The sequence below is a fragment of the Saccopteryx bilineata genome, chromosome 3 (genome assembly GCF_036850765.1).
Source record: "Saccopteryx bilineata isolate mSacBil1 chromosome 3, mSacBil1_pri_phased_curated, whole genome shotgun sequence".
Lineage (NCBI taxonomy): Eukaryota > Metazoa > Chordata > Mammalia > Chiroptera > Emballonuridae > Saccopteryx > Saccopteryx bilineata.
In genome coordinates, this window is record NC_089492.1 from 271,804,995 (window position 1) to 271,821,406 (window position 16,412).

Sequence of the window (16,412 nt, forward strand, 5' to 3'; positions counted from 1 at the left end):
CTGTAAACAAGTTCTTTCCACTGTTCTTAGCTGTGAAATAAAATTAATCCTGACTTAATCAGTGTAATGTACAACAGAACATTTTGTAGGACTCCTAGTACTTTACTTTGAGTAACAAAGGGTCAGAGAAAATGAACCACCGTTAAAGACACAACCTTGGGTAACACTGTTAAATTCTCCGAGACAAAAATTCTTCATAAAAATGTTCTTCCAGTTCGGAAGGGAAAAACCAAATTCCCACTTTCTGGGGTGGAGGCCCATACCTTCGAAACTCAGGTGTCTCCAAGTGCAAATGTCGAAATGGGGGGAGGAAAGGGTTTAAAAATTAGAGAAAACTGGATGCGCTTACGGATTTTAAAATCCGAAAAACATAGTAAAAAGACAAAAAAAAAAGCATTATGCTCTGAAATCACAACCAAAGCCAAAATAAAAGGGACATTTTTCATCTAAACTACCTAGAGGGATTTTTTTAGTTTTTTCTTTTTCTTTTCATTTTCCAGTTAAGTCCTATGTCTTTTGTGAAATTCCAATACTTAAACTGCAAGTCTGCAATCGTCTTTGAAGTCAATGAAATTAAGAAAAAAGTCCTAATTCTCTTGAAGGTCATTTTTTTCCTCTTAGGATATGCAGATGCAACCGTTGTTGTGGTCTGTGCAGAACTGCCTTTTATTTTCCACGACCTTGACGTTCCTAGAGGTTAAAAAAATTGAAATGGTTAGTTAAAACTTATCTAAATATACTTAAAACTTCACAGAATAACTCTATAGAAATTTAGTTATTTGTGCTAGATAGACTATTCCCCACCAATAAAAACTTTTATTTTTTATATTTTAAACCAAAGTAGTAACACCCAGGTATCCCAATTAATACAAAATTTTTTTCACTTTAAAATTTCTCACAGGATTTATTTTCCTATTATGGTTGGTTTAGGCTAATACAATGATCAGTCCCCAAAATATGTGCCTAACAGAAGCTATACACATACACAAACACGTACGTGTGTATGTATGTATATATACATATACATATATATATAATACAGTATACTGAAGAAAACCTAACAGTACTAGCGTTATCCCATTGTAGTCCCAGAGCCTTAGACATATTCACAAGCCTCAATTTCCATTTTTGTACAGTGGGGATATGTACCTCACAGAGTTGTGAGAGAATTAATGAGCTGACATATAGAAAGCTTAGTCCAGTGGTAGTCAACCTGCTCCCTATCGTGCACTAGTGGGTGTTCCAGCTTTCATGGTGGGTGGTAGTGGAGCAACCAAAGTATAATTATATAAATAAAAAGATAGACTTAACTATAGTAAGTTGTTTTATAAAGATTTATTCTGCCAAACTTAGCAAAACTCTGACATAAAGTCCTTGGTAAGTAATTATTATATGCTTTAACTTACTGTAATTCTGCTTTATAAATTTTATAAAGTTACTTCCCTACTTTATAAATCACCATTACTGTGAAAGTGGTGGGAGGTTAGAAAATTTTACTACTAACAGAGATACAAAAGTGGGCGGTAGGTTTAAAAAGGTTGACTACCTCTGGCTTAGTCTATAGCAGGCAAGAAAATTATCCTCTTCCCCTAGAGATGGTTTAAAATCCATTTAAAGACAGATTTTTAAAACTGATTGCAATATACAAGTTTTCCCAGAAATAAATTTAAATGCTTATTTCTTTAGAATCATTCTTTAAGCCTTTCATAAATCTATTCTAAACAGCTTCCATGTCACAAACGACTCATGTATTGAAATTTTGAAAAATATGACTCAATTCACAAGCCTTTTATAAGCAAAAGCCTTAACTGGTTAGAAGTACATGTCTGAACTTACACTTGATTCATCAATCTAACTTGAATCGAGTCACTTGCTCCCATTTACACTATAATAACTATGATTCTAAAGTTAAATATGACTCCTACTAAAAAGAATATCAACATCTGACCTATGGTGGTGCAGTGGATAAAGCGTCAACCTGGAACGCTGAGGTCGCCGGTTCAAAACCCTGGGCTTGCCTGGTCAAGGCACATACAAAAGTAACTACTTACTATAAGTTGATGCTTTCCACTTCCCTGCTCTCCCCTCTAAAAGTCAATAAATAAAATCTTTAAAAAAAAAGAGAGAGAGAATATCAACTAGCAGTTACAGACTTCCATGTTCCAGGCACTGTTTTTTTTTTTGTTTTTGTTTTTGTTTTTGTTTTTTTACTTTTATTTATTCATTTTAGAGAGAGAGAGAGACAGAGAGGAGAGAGAGACAGGGGGGAGGAGCTGGAAGCATCAACTCCCATATGTGCCTTGACCAGGCAAGCCAGGGTTTTGAACCGGCGACCTCAGCATTTCCAGGTCGACGTTTTATCCACTGCGCCACCACAGGTCAGGCAGGCACTGTTTATAATAATGATCTTCATATTCACCCCACAAAGATTCCTGCTTTAGACATAAGAAACTAAAAGTTCAGGCCCTGGCCGGTTGGCTCAGCGGTAGAGCGTTGGCCTGGCGTGCTGAAGTCCCGGGTTCGATTCCCGGCCAGGGCACATAGGAGAAGCGCCCATTTGCTTCTCCACCCCCCCCCTCCTTCCTCTCTGTCGCTCTCTTCCCCTCCCGCAGCCAAGGCTCCATTGGAGCAAAGATGGCCCGGGCGCTGGGGATGGCTCCTTGGCCTCTGCCCCAGGCACTAGAGTGGCTCTGGTCGCAGCAGAGTGACGCCCCGGAGGGGCAGAGCATCGCCCCCTGGTGGTTAGAGCCTCGCCCCTGGTGGGTGTGCCGGGTGGATTCCGGTCGGGCGCATGCGGGAGTCTGTCTGACTGTCTCTCCCCGTTTCCAACTTCAGAAAAATACAAAAAAAAAAAAAAAAGAAAGAAAAAGAAACTAAAAGTTCAATCAAAATACTTTAACAAATGTTACCTAAACACCAAAATTCAAACCTAGGAATATATGGCTCTTTTTCTATACCATGTTATTACAAATATTTATGTTAAAGTCAACAAAGTGAGGCTTTATGATAAATTTACTACCCTAAAACTAAATTGCTCCATGAATATAAAAAAAATGGTAATTTATTCAGAAAGAACAGTTCTCTTTTTGTGATGTCCCACTTCACATCACAAAAGAAAACATTGTAACTATGTCAGGTGATGGATATGAACTAAATATTGTGGTAATCAATTCTATATAGATATATAAAACAATTATAATGTATATTTTAAACCAGGCGTCCCCAAACTACAGTCCATGGGCCGCATGCGGCCCCCCTGAGGGGGCCATTTATCTGGCCCCCGCCACACTTCCGAAGGGGCACCTCTTTCATTGGTGGTCAGTGTACTGGAGTACTGTATGTGGCGGCCCTCCAATGGTCTAAGGGACAGTGAACTGGCCCCCTGTATAAAAAGTTTGGGGACCCCTGCTAAACTAATACAATGTCAAACATGCAATTAGAGATTTATTTATTTATTTTTTACAGAGAAAGTCAGAGAGAGGGATAGATAGGGACGGACAGACAGGAACGAAGAGAGATGAGAAGCATCAATCATCACTTTTTTGTTCCGACACCTTAGTTGTTCATTGATTGCTTTCTGATATGTGCCTTGACCGTGGGCCTTCAGCAGACCAAGTAACCCCCTTTCTCGAGCCAACAACCTTGGGTCCAAGCTGGTGAGCTTTGCTCAAACCAGATATGCCCGCGCTCAAACTGGCGACCTCGGGGTCTCAAACCTGGGTCCTTGGCATCCCAGCCCAATGCTCTATCCACTGCACCACCGCCTGGTCAGGCTAAACATGCAATTATATTTCAATAAAACTGGAAAAATATTCTATTATTTTAATGTAATATAACCCCAGGAAAAAAATGTGTCCCAAACTGCATTGATAAAAAAGAAAACCTAGACTTTGCCAAATCCATTTTTCCCTAAGAAACACGAATATATATAAGTTCATCAGCATGCTTAATACCAGCCATTTAGTTGTCAGAAAAAATCAAAACAGCATTGTGTAACTGCACATACAGCATCAACTCATTTTTAAATAAAATCTGTTCCTCTTTATGTACCACCAAAGTCCACAACTACTTTTGTTCAGTTATGCCTCAAATATAGCATAAAACTATTCCTGAATCTTAACTATACAATGATATCAAGAAGGCAAGTACAACCTATGCCTTAATGTAAACCTGTATGCCAGGTTTAAATTATGCAAATTACATACAAACAAATGGCATTAGCCTTCTTGACCTCCTGCTCAGCATCAAGAAAACATCACATTGGTACAATTCAGCAACAAGGGGTCCCCAAACTTTTTACACAGGGGGCCAGTTCACTGTCCCTCAGACCATTGGAGGGCGGGACTATAAAAAAAACTATGAACAAATCCCTATGCATACTGCACATATATTATTTTAAAGTAAAAAAAAACAAAACGGGAATACACTATTTAAAATAAAGAACAAGTGACTTAAATCATCATAATGACCAGTATTTCAATGGGACCTATGGGTCTGCTTTTGACTTACGAGATGGTCAATGTTCAGTTCCATATTTGTCACTGTTAGCTGTAACAAGTGATATGATGCGCTTTCGCTTCCGGAGCCCTGACGCGTCTATCCCACGTCACCGGAAGTAGTACTGTATGTGAGCGACGCCACCACATACAGTACTCACTGGCCACCAATGAGAGATCCCCTTCTGGTAGTGCAGCGGGGGCTGGGTAAATGGCCTCAAGGGGCTGCATGTGGCCCACAGGTCGTAGTTTGGGGACCACTGCAGCAAGGTAACGAACTTACTCTGGAAATCCTATATATACTACGTATTTTCCTATACGTAAGTACCTTTTCACTCAAATGAAGCACTTGACAGCTAGCTTCTCCTGGACAAATCTTAATTGCCAGCGCCACTGTTCTTGCTCTTTAAGGCCACTGTCAAATCAAGTAAAGGTAACTTTTTTTTTCTGTGCAGTTTATTTATTTATTTAATGTCTTTTTTTTAAATTAATTATTTTTAGAGAGGAGTGAGACTGAGAGTGAGAGAGACAGAGAAAGGAGGGAAGAGCAGGAAGCATCAACTCCCATATGTGCCTTGACCAGATAAGTACAGGGTTTCGAACCGGCAACCTCAGTGTTCCAGGTCAATGCTTTATCTACTGCATCACCACAAGTCAGGCCTCAAGTAAGGGTAACTTGAACACAGCACTGCCATACTGTGGTAGTCAATCTTTCTATTATTTTTTATTTTTCAATTACAGTTAAAACTCAGTATTATTTTGTATTAGTTTTAAGTGTACAGCATAGCGGTTATATAATCATTTACTTTACAAAGTGTTCCCCTGGTATTTCCAGAACCCACCTGGAAGCAAACAGTTATTTCCTATGCTGTACTTTACATCCCCCAAGGCGGTTTTATAACTACCAACTTCTACTTCTTAATCCCTTCACCTTTTCCACCCAGTCCTCCAACCCCCGCTCCCCTCTGGCAACCATCAGTCTGTTATATGTCTATGAGTGTTTCAATTTTGTTTTACTTTTATTCTGTTCTTTAGATTCCACATATAAGGGAAATCATATAAGTATTTGTCCTTCTCTAGCTGACTTACTTCAGTGAGCATAATACCCTCTAGGTCCATCCACTGCAACAATCTCATAACCAAGACGGCTACTAAACAGCTAATGTGTGTGTGTTGGGGTGTTAGCATACACAGCATGGATATGCTGGACAAAGGGATGATTCACATGCCCTCCCGGATGAGGCAGAACAGCATGAGATTTCATCACACTACTCAGAATAGTGGCACACAATTTGAAACTTACAATTTTTTATTTCTAGGATTTTACATTTTTGGACTAGCTGACTGCAGATAACTAAAACCATGAAAAGTAAAACCATAGATGGGGGGGGAGCTGTCGTACAGTTGTTTGTTTTTTTTACAGAGACAGAGAGAGAGTCAGAGAAAGGAATAGACAGGGACAGATAGGAACAGAGAGAGATGAGAAGCATCAATTATCAGTTTTTCGTTGAGACACCTTAGTTGTTCATTGATTGCTTTCTCATATGTGCCTTGACCGTGGGCCTTCAGCCGACTGAGTAACCCCTTGCTCGAGCCAGCAACCTCGAGTCCAAGCTGGTGAGCTTTTGCTCAAACCAGATAAGCACCCGCTCAAGCTGGCAACCTCAGGGTCTCAAACCTGGGTCTTCCGCATCCCAGTCCGACGCTCTATCCACTGCACCACCACCTGGTCAGGCTGTCGTACAGTTTTGATGTATACACACACAAATAAGCTTATAACATCCATCTTCTCAAATATTATAAAGATATGCAAGCATTTATATCATTCCATCTTACAAAGTAAAATTTAGTACCAATTAAAAAAAATGATCCACAGGATTTTAAATATATTTGTAAACATTATCATTTTTAAAAAATATGAATTGGAAACAGGAGTCAGTAGGACCTTGAAGGGCCTCCCACTGCCCATATCTGTGACAATTTGAGCATTATATAACCTTAGATAAATGAGCAAGTATCATAGTAATATGTGAAATAGGCAAGAATTAGCACTGAATGCTAAAACTAAAGGGTGAAAATATGATGAATAAGGCATTTATATAGTCTCAAACTATTTTCCCACTTATTAAAATAGTAGCTTTACAGTGAAGAACCTGGTGAACACCCTAAGTGATCAAAGTTAACATTACCAATAATGTCATAAACAGATATCTCATATACCTCCCTAATGTGATGCACTGAGGACAAAAGTCACTTATGTGTAGTACTCTGGCCAGAAAAGCTTATTCCGAATATATTTAATGAGAAAACCTAGACAAAGTGAGGGACATTACACAAAAATAAACTGCATATATCCTTCAGAAATGTCAATGTCAAAAAACAAAACAAAACAGGGTAGGGTGTGGGTATATGTGTATAACCAATTGCATATTAAAAAAACAAAAAGACATGAAGACTTAAAAGATCCTGTACTACAGTGGTCCCCAACCTTTCTTGGGCCACGGACTGGTTTAATGTCAGAAAATATTTTCATGGACCGGCCTTTAGGGTGGGACGGATAAATGTATCACTTGACCAAGACAAGCGTCAAGAATGAGTCTTAGATGGATGTAACAGAGGGAATCTGGTCATTTTTTAAAAAATAAAACATCGTTCAGACTTAAATATAAATAAAATGGAAATAATGTAAGTTATTTATTCTTTCTCTGCGGACCGGTACCAAATGGCCCACGGACCGGTACTGGTCCACAGCCTGAGGTTGTGGACCACTGCTGTACTGGAACCTGGGCCACCATAAAGAAACAAAAAAATAGGCCCTGGCCGGTTGGCTCAGCGGTAGAGCATCGGCCTGGCATGCGGGGGACCCGGGTTTCATTCCTGGCCAGGGCACACGGGAGAAGCACCCATCTGCTTCTCCACCCCTCCCCCTCTCCTTCCTCTCTGTCTCTCTCTTCCCCTCCCGCAGCCAAGGCTCCATTGGAGCAAAGATGGCCCGGGCACTGAGGATGGCTCCATGGCCTCTGCCTCAGGTGCTAGAATGGCTCTGGTTGCAACAGAGCGATGCCCCAGATGGGCAGAGCATCACCCCCTGGAAGGCATGCCGAGTAGATCCCGGTCGGGCACATGCGGGAGTCTGTCTGCCTCCCTGTTTCCAACTTCAGAAAAATACAATAAATAAACAAACAAACAAATACATAAATATTGCTATCATGGACATTAAGTCTACTAGTAAAACATGAATATTTGTTGGTTAGATAACAGTACTATGTCAGTATGAAATTTCCTGATTTTAATAATCACACTGTAGTTTTTTTTTCATTTTTTTTTTTTTTTTTTCATTTTTCTGAAGCTGGAAACGGGGAGAGACAGTCAGAGAGACTCCCGCATGGGCCCGACAGGGATCCACCCGGCACGCCCACCATGGGGCGCCACTCTGCCCACCAGGGGGCGATAATCTGCCCATCCTGGGCGTCGCCATGTTGCAACCAGAGCCACTCTAGCACCTGAGGCAGAGGCCACAGAGCCATCCCCAGCGCCCGGGCCATCTTTTGCTCCAATGGAGCCTTGGCTGCGGGAGGGGAAGAGAGAGACAGAGAGGAAAGCGCGGCGGAGGGGTGGAGAAGCAAATGGGTGCTTCTCCTATGTGCCCTGGCCGGGAATCGAACCCGGTCCTCCGCACGCTAGGCCGACGCTCTACCGCTGAGCCAACCGGCCAGGGCAATCACACTGTAGTTTTAAGTACACATTCTTAAAAACCACACAACAAAATATTTAGGAGAAAAAATCATGTCTGGAATTTACTCTTAAATTGTTCCAAAAAAACTACATGCAAAGCTCCAAAAAGGATATTAAAACAAGAGTGACAAAATAGTACATTGGTAAATCTGGGTGAAGAGTATATTAGAGTTCTTTGTACTATTCTTGAAATTTCTCTGAATTTGAAATTATTTCAAAACAGGAAGTTAATAAAATGGGGAAACAACAATTTTCTGTTAATTCTTCTGCAAAAATTGGCTTCATTAAAAAGTTATCTTGACTTGTGGTGGTGCAGTGGATAAAGCGTCGACCTGGAATGCTGAGGTCACCAGTTCAAAACCCTGGGCTCGTCTGGTCAAGGCACAATGGGAGTTGGTGCTTCCTGCTCCTTCCTTCTCTCTCTCCTCTCTAAAATGAATAAAAATTTAATGCCTGGCCTGTGGTTGTGCACTGGATAGAGTGCACCCTGACACACTGAGTTCACTAGTGTGAAACCCTGGGTTTGCCCTGTTCAAGGCACATACGACAAGCAACCAACAAATAGCTAGAGTGAAGCAACTACTTCTCACCCCCCCACCTCCCTGTAAAAAAAATAAGATCTAAAAAAAATTAAAAGAATTTTTTTAAAAAGTTATCTTAAAATCAACCAATGGAGCCTGGCCTACGGTGATACAGTAGATAAGAGAGTCTACATAGAATGCTGAGGTCACCAGTTCGAAACCCTGGGCTTGCCAGGTCAAGGCATATACAACAAGCAAGCAATGAACAACTTAAGTGAAGCAAGTATGACTTGACACATCACTTCTCCTTCCCTCTGTAAAATGAATAAAATCTCAAAAAAAAAAACAACCAACAGATCCTAGCCAGGTGCTCAGTTGGTTAGAGCATCCTCCCGATACACCAAGGCTATGGGTTCAATCCCCTATTAGAGCACATACAAGAATCAACCAATGGCCTGACCAGGTGGTGGCGCAGTGGATAAGAGCATCGGACTGGATGCAGAGGACCCAGGTTCGAGACCTCAAGGTCACCAGCTTGAGCGCGGGCTCATCTGGTTTGAGCAAAATCCCACCAGCTTGAACCCAAGGTCGCTGGCTCCAGCAAGGGATTACTCAATCTGCTGAAGGCCCGCGGTCAAGGCATATATGAGAAAGCAATCAGTGAACAACTAAGGTGTTGCAACGCGCAATGAAAAACTAATTATTGATGCTTCTCATCTCTCTCTGTTCCTGTCTGTCTATCCCTCTCTCTGACTCACTCTCTGTCTCTGTAAAAAAAAAAAAAAAAAAATTAAAAAAAAAAAGAATCAACCAATGAATATATAAATAAGTGGAAAACTAATCAATGTCTCTCTCAAATCAATCAATAAAAAATTTAAATAAAAATAAAATCTACCAACAAATGCATAAGTGGAACAACAAATTGATGTTTCTCTCTCCCCCTCCCTCTTTCAAATCAATTTTAAAAAGTTATCTTCAGGTTTCTATGAAAGACTTCCCTTACAGCAGGTTTTCTTTCATTTTTGTGACTATTTTCCTATTACCACTGTGAACAATTCCACTAAATACTTTGACAATTATGGTCAAAGGGCTTCACCTGTAGGTTAGCTGTACTTGACATTTCTAATCAACCAGTCCTACCTACCATGATAATAATAAACAAAAAGAAGGAAAGGGGAGGGGCAGGCAGACAAGAATGATGATGACTATACAGTAAAGGGGAAAAGGCAGAACACCACATTAAAGCAAACTTGGACCTCCTATGGATCTGAATTCCAGCTAGAACTGCCATAAGCACAACATAACATTTTGGTATGCCAGATATTCCAGCTTTTATGCATGAAGATGCTACTGACTCATCATAACAGGAGAACTAGTGTGGTAAGCTGGTTTGTAGAGTTGCCATGTGGAGCCTAACACACTTTTTTAACCTATGTTCCTAGAGCCACATGCAAGGCAGGTACAGTGAGATGTTGTAGGAACAGGCCAGAGTAGCCAATCCAGGTCAATCTCCTGCCATAGGTTGGCTGTCCACGATACAAAGAGGTTAACCTAAGATCTTCAAACACAAATATAAAAATTAATTATAAAGTCCAAGTTAACCAAAAAAACAGCCCTAATGTTAAAAAGGAAAGATGTATTCCCTAAGACAGGGGTCTCAAACTCGTGGCCCGCCAAACAATTTTGTGCGGCCTGCAGACTAATCCACGGGCTTACTTAATTTTATCCAAAATATTTTGAACTTTGTGGATTAGTCTGCGGGCCGCACAAAATTGTTCAGCGGGTCGCATGCGGCCCACAGGCCACAAGTTTGAGACCCCTGCCCTAAGATTTTAATGAATTCACAACTCCATAAAAAAAAGTTCTACTGGGACACTTGTTCTAATCTTTAAATCAGCCCACACCTCAAAGAGTACAGTAAAGAGACTAAAGAAACAATCTTAAATAAATCTAAAGATGTTAAGAAACTATAAATAAGGAGAAGATTCTAGCCTTCAATATCTGATTCATATAATATTCACACTATCTACCCACCCCACTTCCCCATTTTATATCTATTATATAATTATAACATACAAAGCTGCTGTCTCTAGAGGAAATATCCTAAAAGCCTGTAGAGACAATGTTACTTTGAAAGTCTATATATTTGAAATCTCTTCCTATAAGACATACACAGTTTACCCTTGAACAAGAGGGGGTTAGGGGAGCCCCCCCCCAACATACAGTCTGCTGAAAATCAACTTGTAATTTTTTTTTTTGAGAAAGAGAGAGAAAAGAGATGAGAATGCTTAAGATAGGTGAACATGAAAAAAATGTAATTTTATTAAAATCACTTTCATTCCTTTATTTGCTTTATATGGCTTATGGAATCAATCTTTATAGTCTCTGATGCTATTAACAGAAGTTAAATGAGTCTAATGGCAGAAAGACTGAGTTACATATAATATTATGTCTTCCATAGGTGAAGGAACAAAAATATTTTCCATCAGTTCTCCAATTTAAAGCAGGCAGAGTGGTTCAGTTAGTTCAAATGTTGTCCCAATGCACCAAGGATGTGAGTTCCATCCTCAGGTCAGGGCACTTAAAGAAAAAAAGAAAATAAAAATAAATGAAGCAGGGTTGTAATAGTTTTATTAAAAATATCTTCCTTCTGCCTGACCAGGCGGTGGTGCAGTGGATAGAGCGTCGGACTGGGATGAGGAGGACCCAGGTTCAAGACCCCGAGGTCGCCAGCTTGAGTGTGGGCTCATCTGATTTGAGCAAAGCTCACCAGCTTGGACCCAAGGTCACTGGCTCGAGCAAGGGGTTACTCAGTCTGCTGAAGGCCCGCGGTCAAGGCACATATGAGAAAGCAGTCAATGAACAACTAAGGTGTCCCAACACGCAACGAAAAACTAATAATTGATGCTTCTCATCTCTCCGTTCCTGTTTGTCCCTATCTATCCCTCTCTCTCTTTAAAAAAAAAAAATCTTCCTTCTTCTCATCCCCTTTTGAATTTTTCTAGGTGTAGAAATGGACATCCAGTTAGGATAATTTCTGGGAACTGACGTAAGAGCACCAAGATGAAGTAAATGCATTAACTAATAACCTTTCCTACCATCAAATCCAAAACTGCTAATTCGTAGCTGAACCCCTATATACATTTCACTAAAAGGGGCTGAAGTAAAGTCTGGATAATCCACTATTTTCAGTGCCTGAATAAGCAATCTGACTAGTAACACAGAACAAAGAATAAGTTAGGTACATGAACATTTTTCAGCTTAACTAAAAGTAAATTAGAAATTTAAGCCCTGGCCAGATAGCTTGGTTGCTTGGAGCATCGTCTCAAGAGAGCAGAGGTTGCTGGGTTCAATCCTGGTCAGGGCACATACAGGAGATGTTCCTGCCTCTCTCTCTCAAAAAGAAAAAAAGAAAAAAAAAGAAATCCAAATAGAATGGTTGGACAGGTTTGACCATTCTCAGTATCATCCCTTTGCTCTCCAACAGGAACTACATTTGAACCGAAATTAATTTCACAACAAAACCAATCTCTCAAAACACTTCATAATACAATTAAACCGGTAAGGTTTTTAGTAGCTTATCAAATCCCTCCCTATTCCCAGCATAAACATATTCTTGCATTTGTGCTCTCTTAAGTCTATTCTAAGCATTAGACCAAAAAATAGAAAACCAGTAGTACTATTAAGTACTAGGTCAAAAGTTATTGAAGAATTTGATTAGTTCAAAGTAAACAAAGGTGTGTGTATATTTATGTGTACATATACATATATAAGCCTGTCTTTGTAAATCACAGTAATCATTCATAAAGACCGGTATGCAAACAATCTCAATATATATATTTAATCTTCCTAACAACCTGATATGGTATTTTCCCTATTTCTAAAAAAATACTAAGGCTCAGAGAAGTTTACTTGCTCAAATCAGTGATAGTGGAAGATAATACACCAGGTCTTCTTCCAGAGCCCCTAGCCTTTCCACAACTATACATAGGATAGGTTAACAAGACACAGAATCTGGGATTCTAATATATGTGTACCTAAATATTTTTTAAAGGCCTGTCAATCTAATACCCTTAACAGAATCCCTTCCCACATTCCAAAAAACTGATTACCTTTAAAAATCTTAGTTTGGGCCCTGGCTGGTTGGCTCAGGGGTAGAGCATCGGCCTGGCGTGCAGAAGTCCCGGGTTCGATTCCCGGCCAGGGCACACAGGAGAAGCGCCCATCTGCTTCTCCACCCCTCCCCCTCTCCTTCCTCTCTGTCTCTCTCTTCCCCTCCCGCAGCCGAGGCTCCATTGGAGCAAAGATGGCCCAGGTGCTAGGGATGACTCCATGGCCTCTGCCTCAGGCGCTAGAATGGCTCTGGTCGCAACAAAGCAACGCCCTGGATGGGCAGAGCATCGCCTCCTGGTGGGCGTGCCAGGTGGATTCCAGTCGGGCGCATGCGGAAGTCTGTCTGACTGCCTCCCCGTTTCCAGCTTCAGAAAAATACAAAAAAAAAATATATATATATATATATATCTATCTTAGTTTGGACAACTTCAGGTTGGCTAGTGGCCACTATATCACATAGCTTAAAATTACCTAACAAGTCTAAAATTTTAATGTGCCCACAAAAAGACACAATAAAAGGGACATTAAATGTAAAACTTAAAACATTAAAGCCTCTTAAAAAAAAAACATTAAAGCCTCTTAAAAGTAGCCATAATGCCTCTAGAGAGATTATAATATGAATGCTCTTAAAGAGATTATAACATGAAGAACTTATGTAGAATGTTAAACCAAAGACACTGCCATCTTTTAATGGACAAAAAGTATAGTAAGCCTGACCAGGCGGTGGTACAGTGGATAGAGCATCAGACTGGGATGTGGAGGACGCAGGTTTGAGACACCGAGGTTGCCAGCTTGAGCACGGGCTCATCTGGCTTGAGCAAAGCTCACCACCTTGGACCCAAGGTTGCTGGCTCAAGCAAGGGGTTACTCGGTCTGCTGAAGGCCCATGGTCAAGGCACATATGAGAAAGCAATGAACTAAGGTGTCGCAACGAAAAACTGATGAGTGATGCTTCTCATCTCTCTCTGTCCCTATCTATCCCGCTCTCAGACTCTCTCTAAAAAACAAAAAAAAACACCCTTTCAGACTTAAGGTAGGCCACAGTATTAAAAGGTACATTTAGACTTATCAGACACACGTGAATTCTACCAGTTTCTCAAGATGAACTCTTGAGTCTAGCCAGGGCAAGACTATAGTACTAAGAAAGAAAACTAGAAATCAAACTTGCAAGAAAATAAGCATGAAAGTCTTGGCCAGTAAGCTTGGTTAGAGTGTTGTCCCAAAATACCAAGGTTGTGGGTTCGATTCCAGTCAGAGCACATACAGGAAGTGACCAACACACGCAAAACTAAGTGAAACCATGAATAAATGCTTCTTTCTCTTTCTCCCTCTCTCACTCTCTTCCTCTTTAAATTTTAAAAATGATAAAAAACCCAGAACTTTTGTAAAGCAGGGAGCACACAAAACTTTTGACTAATGACATACATAATTAAGGAGTTCTCAAACTTTAAGTGCAAGAGAATCACCTAGAGTTGACAGACGCAGATTCCAAGGCACCCCCAAAGACACTCAATTCAGTAGGTGAGGGAGGACAAAAATCTTCAGTCTAAGTACTCCCAGATGGTAACTTGTGCAAATTTAGTAACTTTTCTTCAGTCACTTCTAATCGTTTAATACATAGGGAGTTTACTAAATAAAATTTCTAGGTTAGGAAGTCTGGGAGCAAAACCTAGTTATCAGTATTTTTATAAAGACTTTGCAGATGACTCAAAGTTTGTTTTAAATCTTTGATACCATTTTTTGAAGTACATATTCTGAAGCACTCCACCCTGTTCCCCTCCCCATCCCTTTGCAGGTTTATGGACTACAAGTAAAGTAACATGTGCCACAGTGACTAAATTACACAAAAACTTGTCTGGGTACTAGCTCTGCCACTAAAGTGAAGTAATCTTGCAATTTGTGTACAAATGAGAGTAGGGTAGAATAAATCCTCCCCGTGCAATTTATAACATTATCCAGAACAATATATGTTCCTACTTATCCTTGCTGCCTTAACAGCAATTTGTACAAGGTTAGGTAGAGCAGATCCTCTTCACTGCATTTTGGTGCTTATGATGAGGGACAATTAAACCTTAGCGCTCAATTAATTATGCTCTCCTCATAAATGCACAAAAACATGGCAGGCTACTAGCATCAGCAGGCAACAGAACATTTTTAACTATTTTAAATGATAAATTTGAAGCTGTAGCTAGGTATATAAACAAAAAAGCTTTGAGACAAAACAAATTCCAGTTCTACAACTTCATGTGTCATGAAAAAAGTTATTCCTTTTTTTGAATAAAATTTTGACTTCAGATATAGAAAGGAAGGGGGAGCGAAGGGGGAGGAGAGGGGGAGAGGAGGAAGGGAACAGGAGGAAGGGGAGAAGAGAAGAGGAGGAGGGGTAGAAGGGAGAGAGGGGAAGAGGGGGAGCAAGGAAGAAGGGGAGAGGAAAAGGGAGGGAGGGAAGGAGGGAGAGGGGAAGGAGAGAGGAAAGGAGGGAGAGGGGAAGGAAATAGGGAAGAAGGGAGAGGGGAAGGAGGGAGGGGAGGAGGCAGAGGGGAATGAAGGAGGGAAGGAGGGAGAGGGGAAGGAGGGAGAGGGGAAGGAGGGGAAGGAGGGAGAAAGAGAAAGAGAGTGAGAAACTGATTTGTTGTTCCATTTAGTTGTGCATTCATTGGTTGCTTCTTGCATGTGCCCTACCCAAGGACAGAACATGCAACCCTGGCCTGTTGGGAGGATGCTCTAACCAACTTGAGCTACCTGATCAGGGCAAAAGTTATACCTTTTTTAATAACTTTATATTATATTCCTTTTTCATTGCTTCTCAGCCTTTTGGTTAAGATCAAGAGCACAAGGTTAGGTAGGTATATTATAAAAAAAGGTATATTATATTATATTAGGTATATTTTATACCTTTTTGAATAACCTTAACCTGCTGCTCATCCCATATTCCTTATTTCTCAGTTCCCTACCTGTAAAATGAAGATAAACTTTTTTACAGGATTATGGTAAAGATACAAAAAATTCTTAATATACAGATGTCCAAAGACTGACTAAATATGTGGGTATATACCTGAATAAGTGGAAAAAGCAAAATAAACTACTATATAAACTATAACTATATATAGAAACCACTTGTGTAGGAAAAGAGAAAGCAAAATGCCAAAATGAGTCAAGAAATTATGGGTTATTTTTCTTTCATTTTCTACACTTTTTATAATTTGTTTTTTTTTTTTTTTTTTTTTTTTTTTTTTCTGAAGCTGGAAACGGGGAGAGACAGTCAGACAGACTCCCGCCTCCCGCATGCGCCCGACCGGGATCCACCCGGCACGCCCACCAGGGGCGATGCTCTGCCCACCAGGGGGTGATAATCTGCCCATCCTGGGCGTCGCCATGTTGCGACCAGAGCCACTCCTGCGCCTGAGGCAGAGGCCACAGAGCCATCCCCAGCGCCCGCCCGGGCCATCTTTGCTCCAATGGAGCCTTGGCTGCGGGAGGGGAAGAGAGAGACAGAGAGGAAAGCGCGGCGGAGGAGTGGAGAAGCAAATTGGGCGCTTCTCCTGTG

General features: G+C 40.7%; 1 protein-coding gene across 1 annotated transcript in view; it reads right to left on the minus strand.

Annotated features, from left to right (window-relative positions):
- Positions 1 to 521: 521 nt before the first annotated feature.
- YTHDF2 (YTH N6-methyladenosine RNA binding protein F2) overlaps positions 522 to 16,412 on the minus strand; it is a 43,849-nt gene continuing 27,958 nt past the window's right edge. The window contains exon 5 of the mRNA XM_066269887.1: positions 522 to 690. Within this exon, the coding sequence (XP_066125984.1) occupies positions 667 to 690 (24 nt within the window). The 3' untranslated portion in view covers positions 522 to 666. The remainder of the gene's footprint in view (positions 691 to 16,412) is intronic.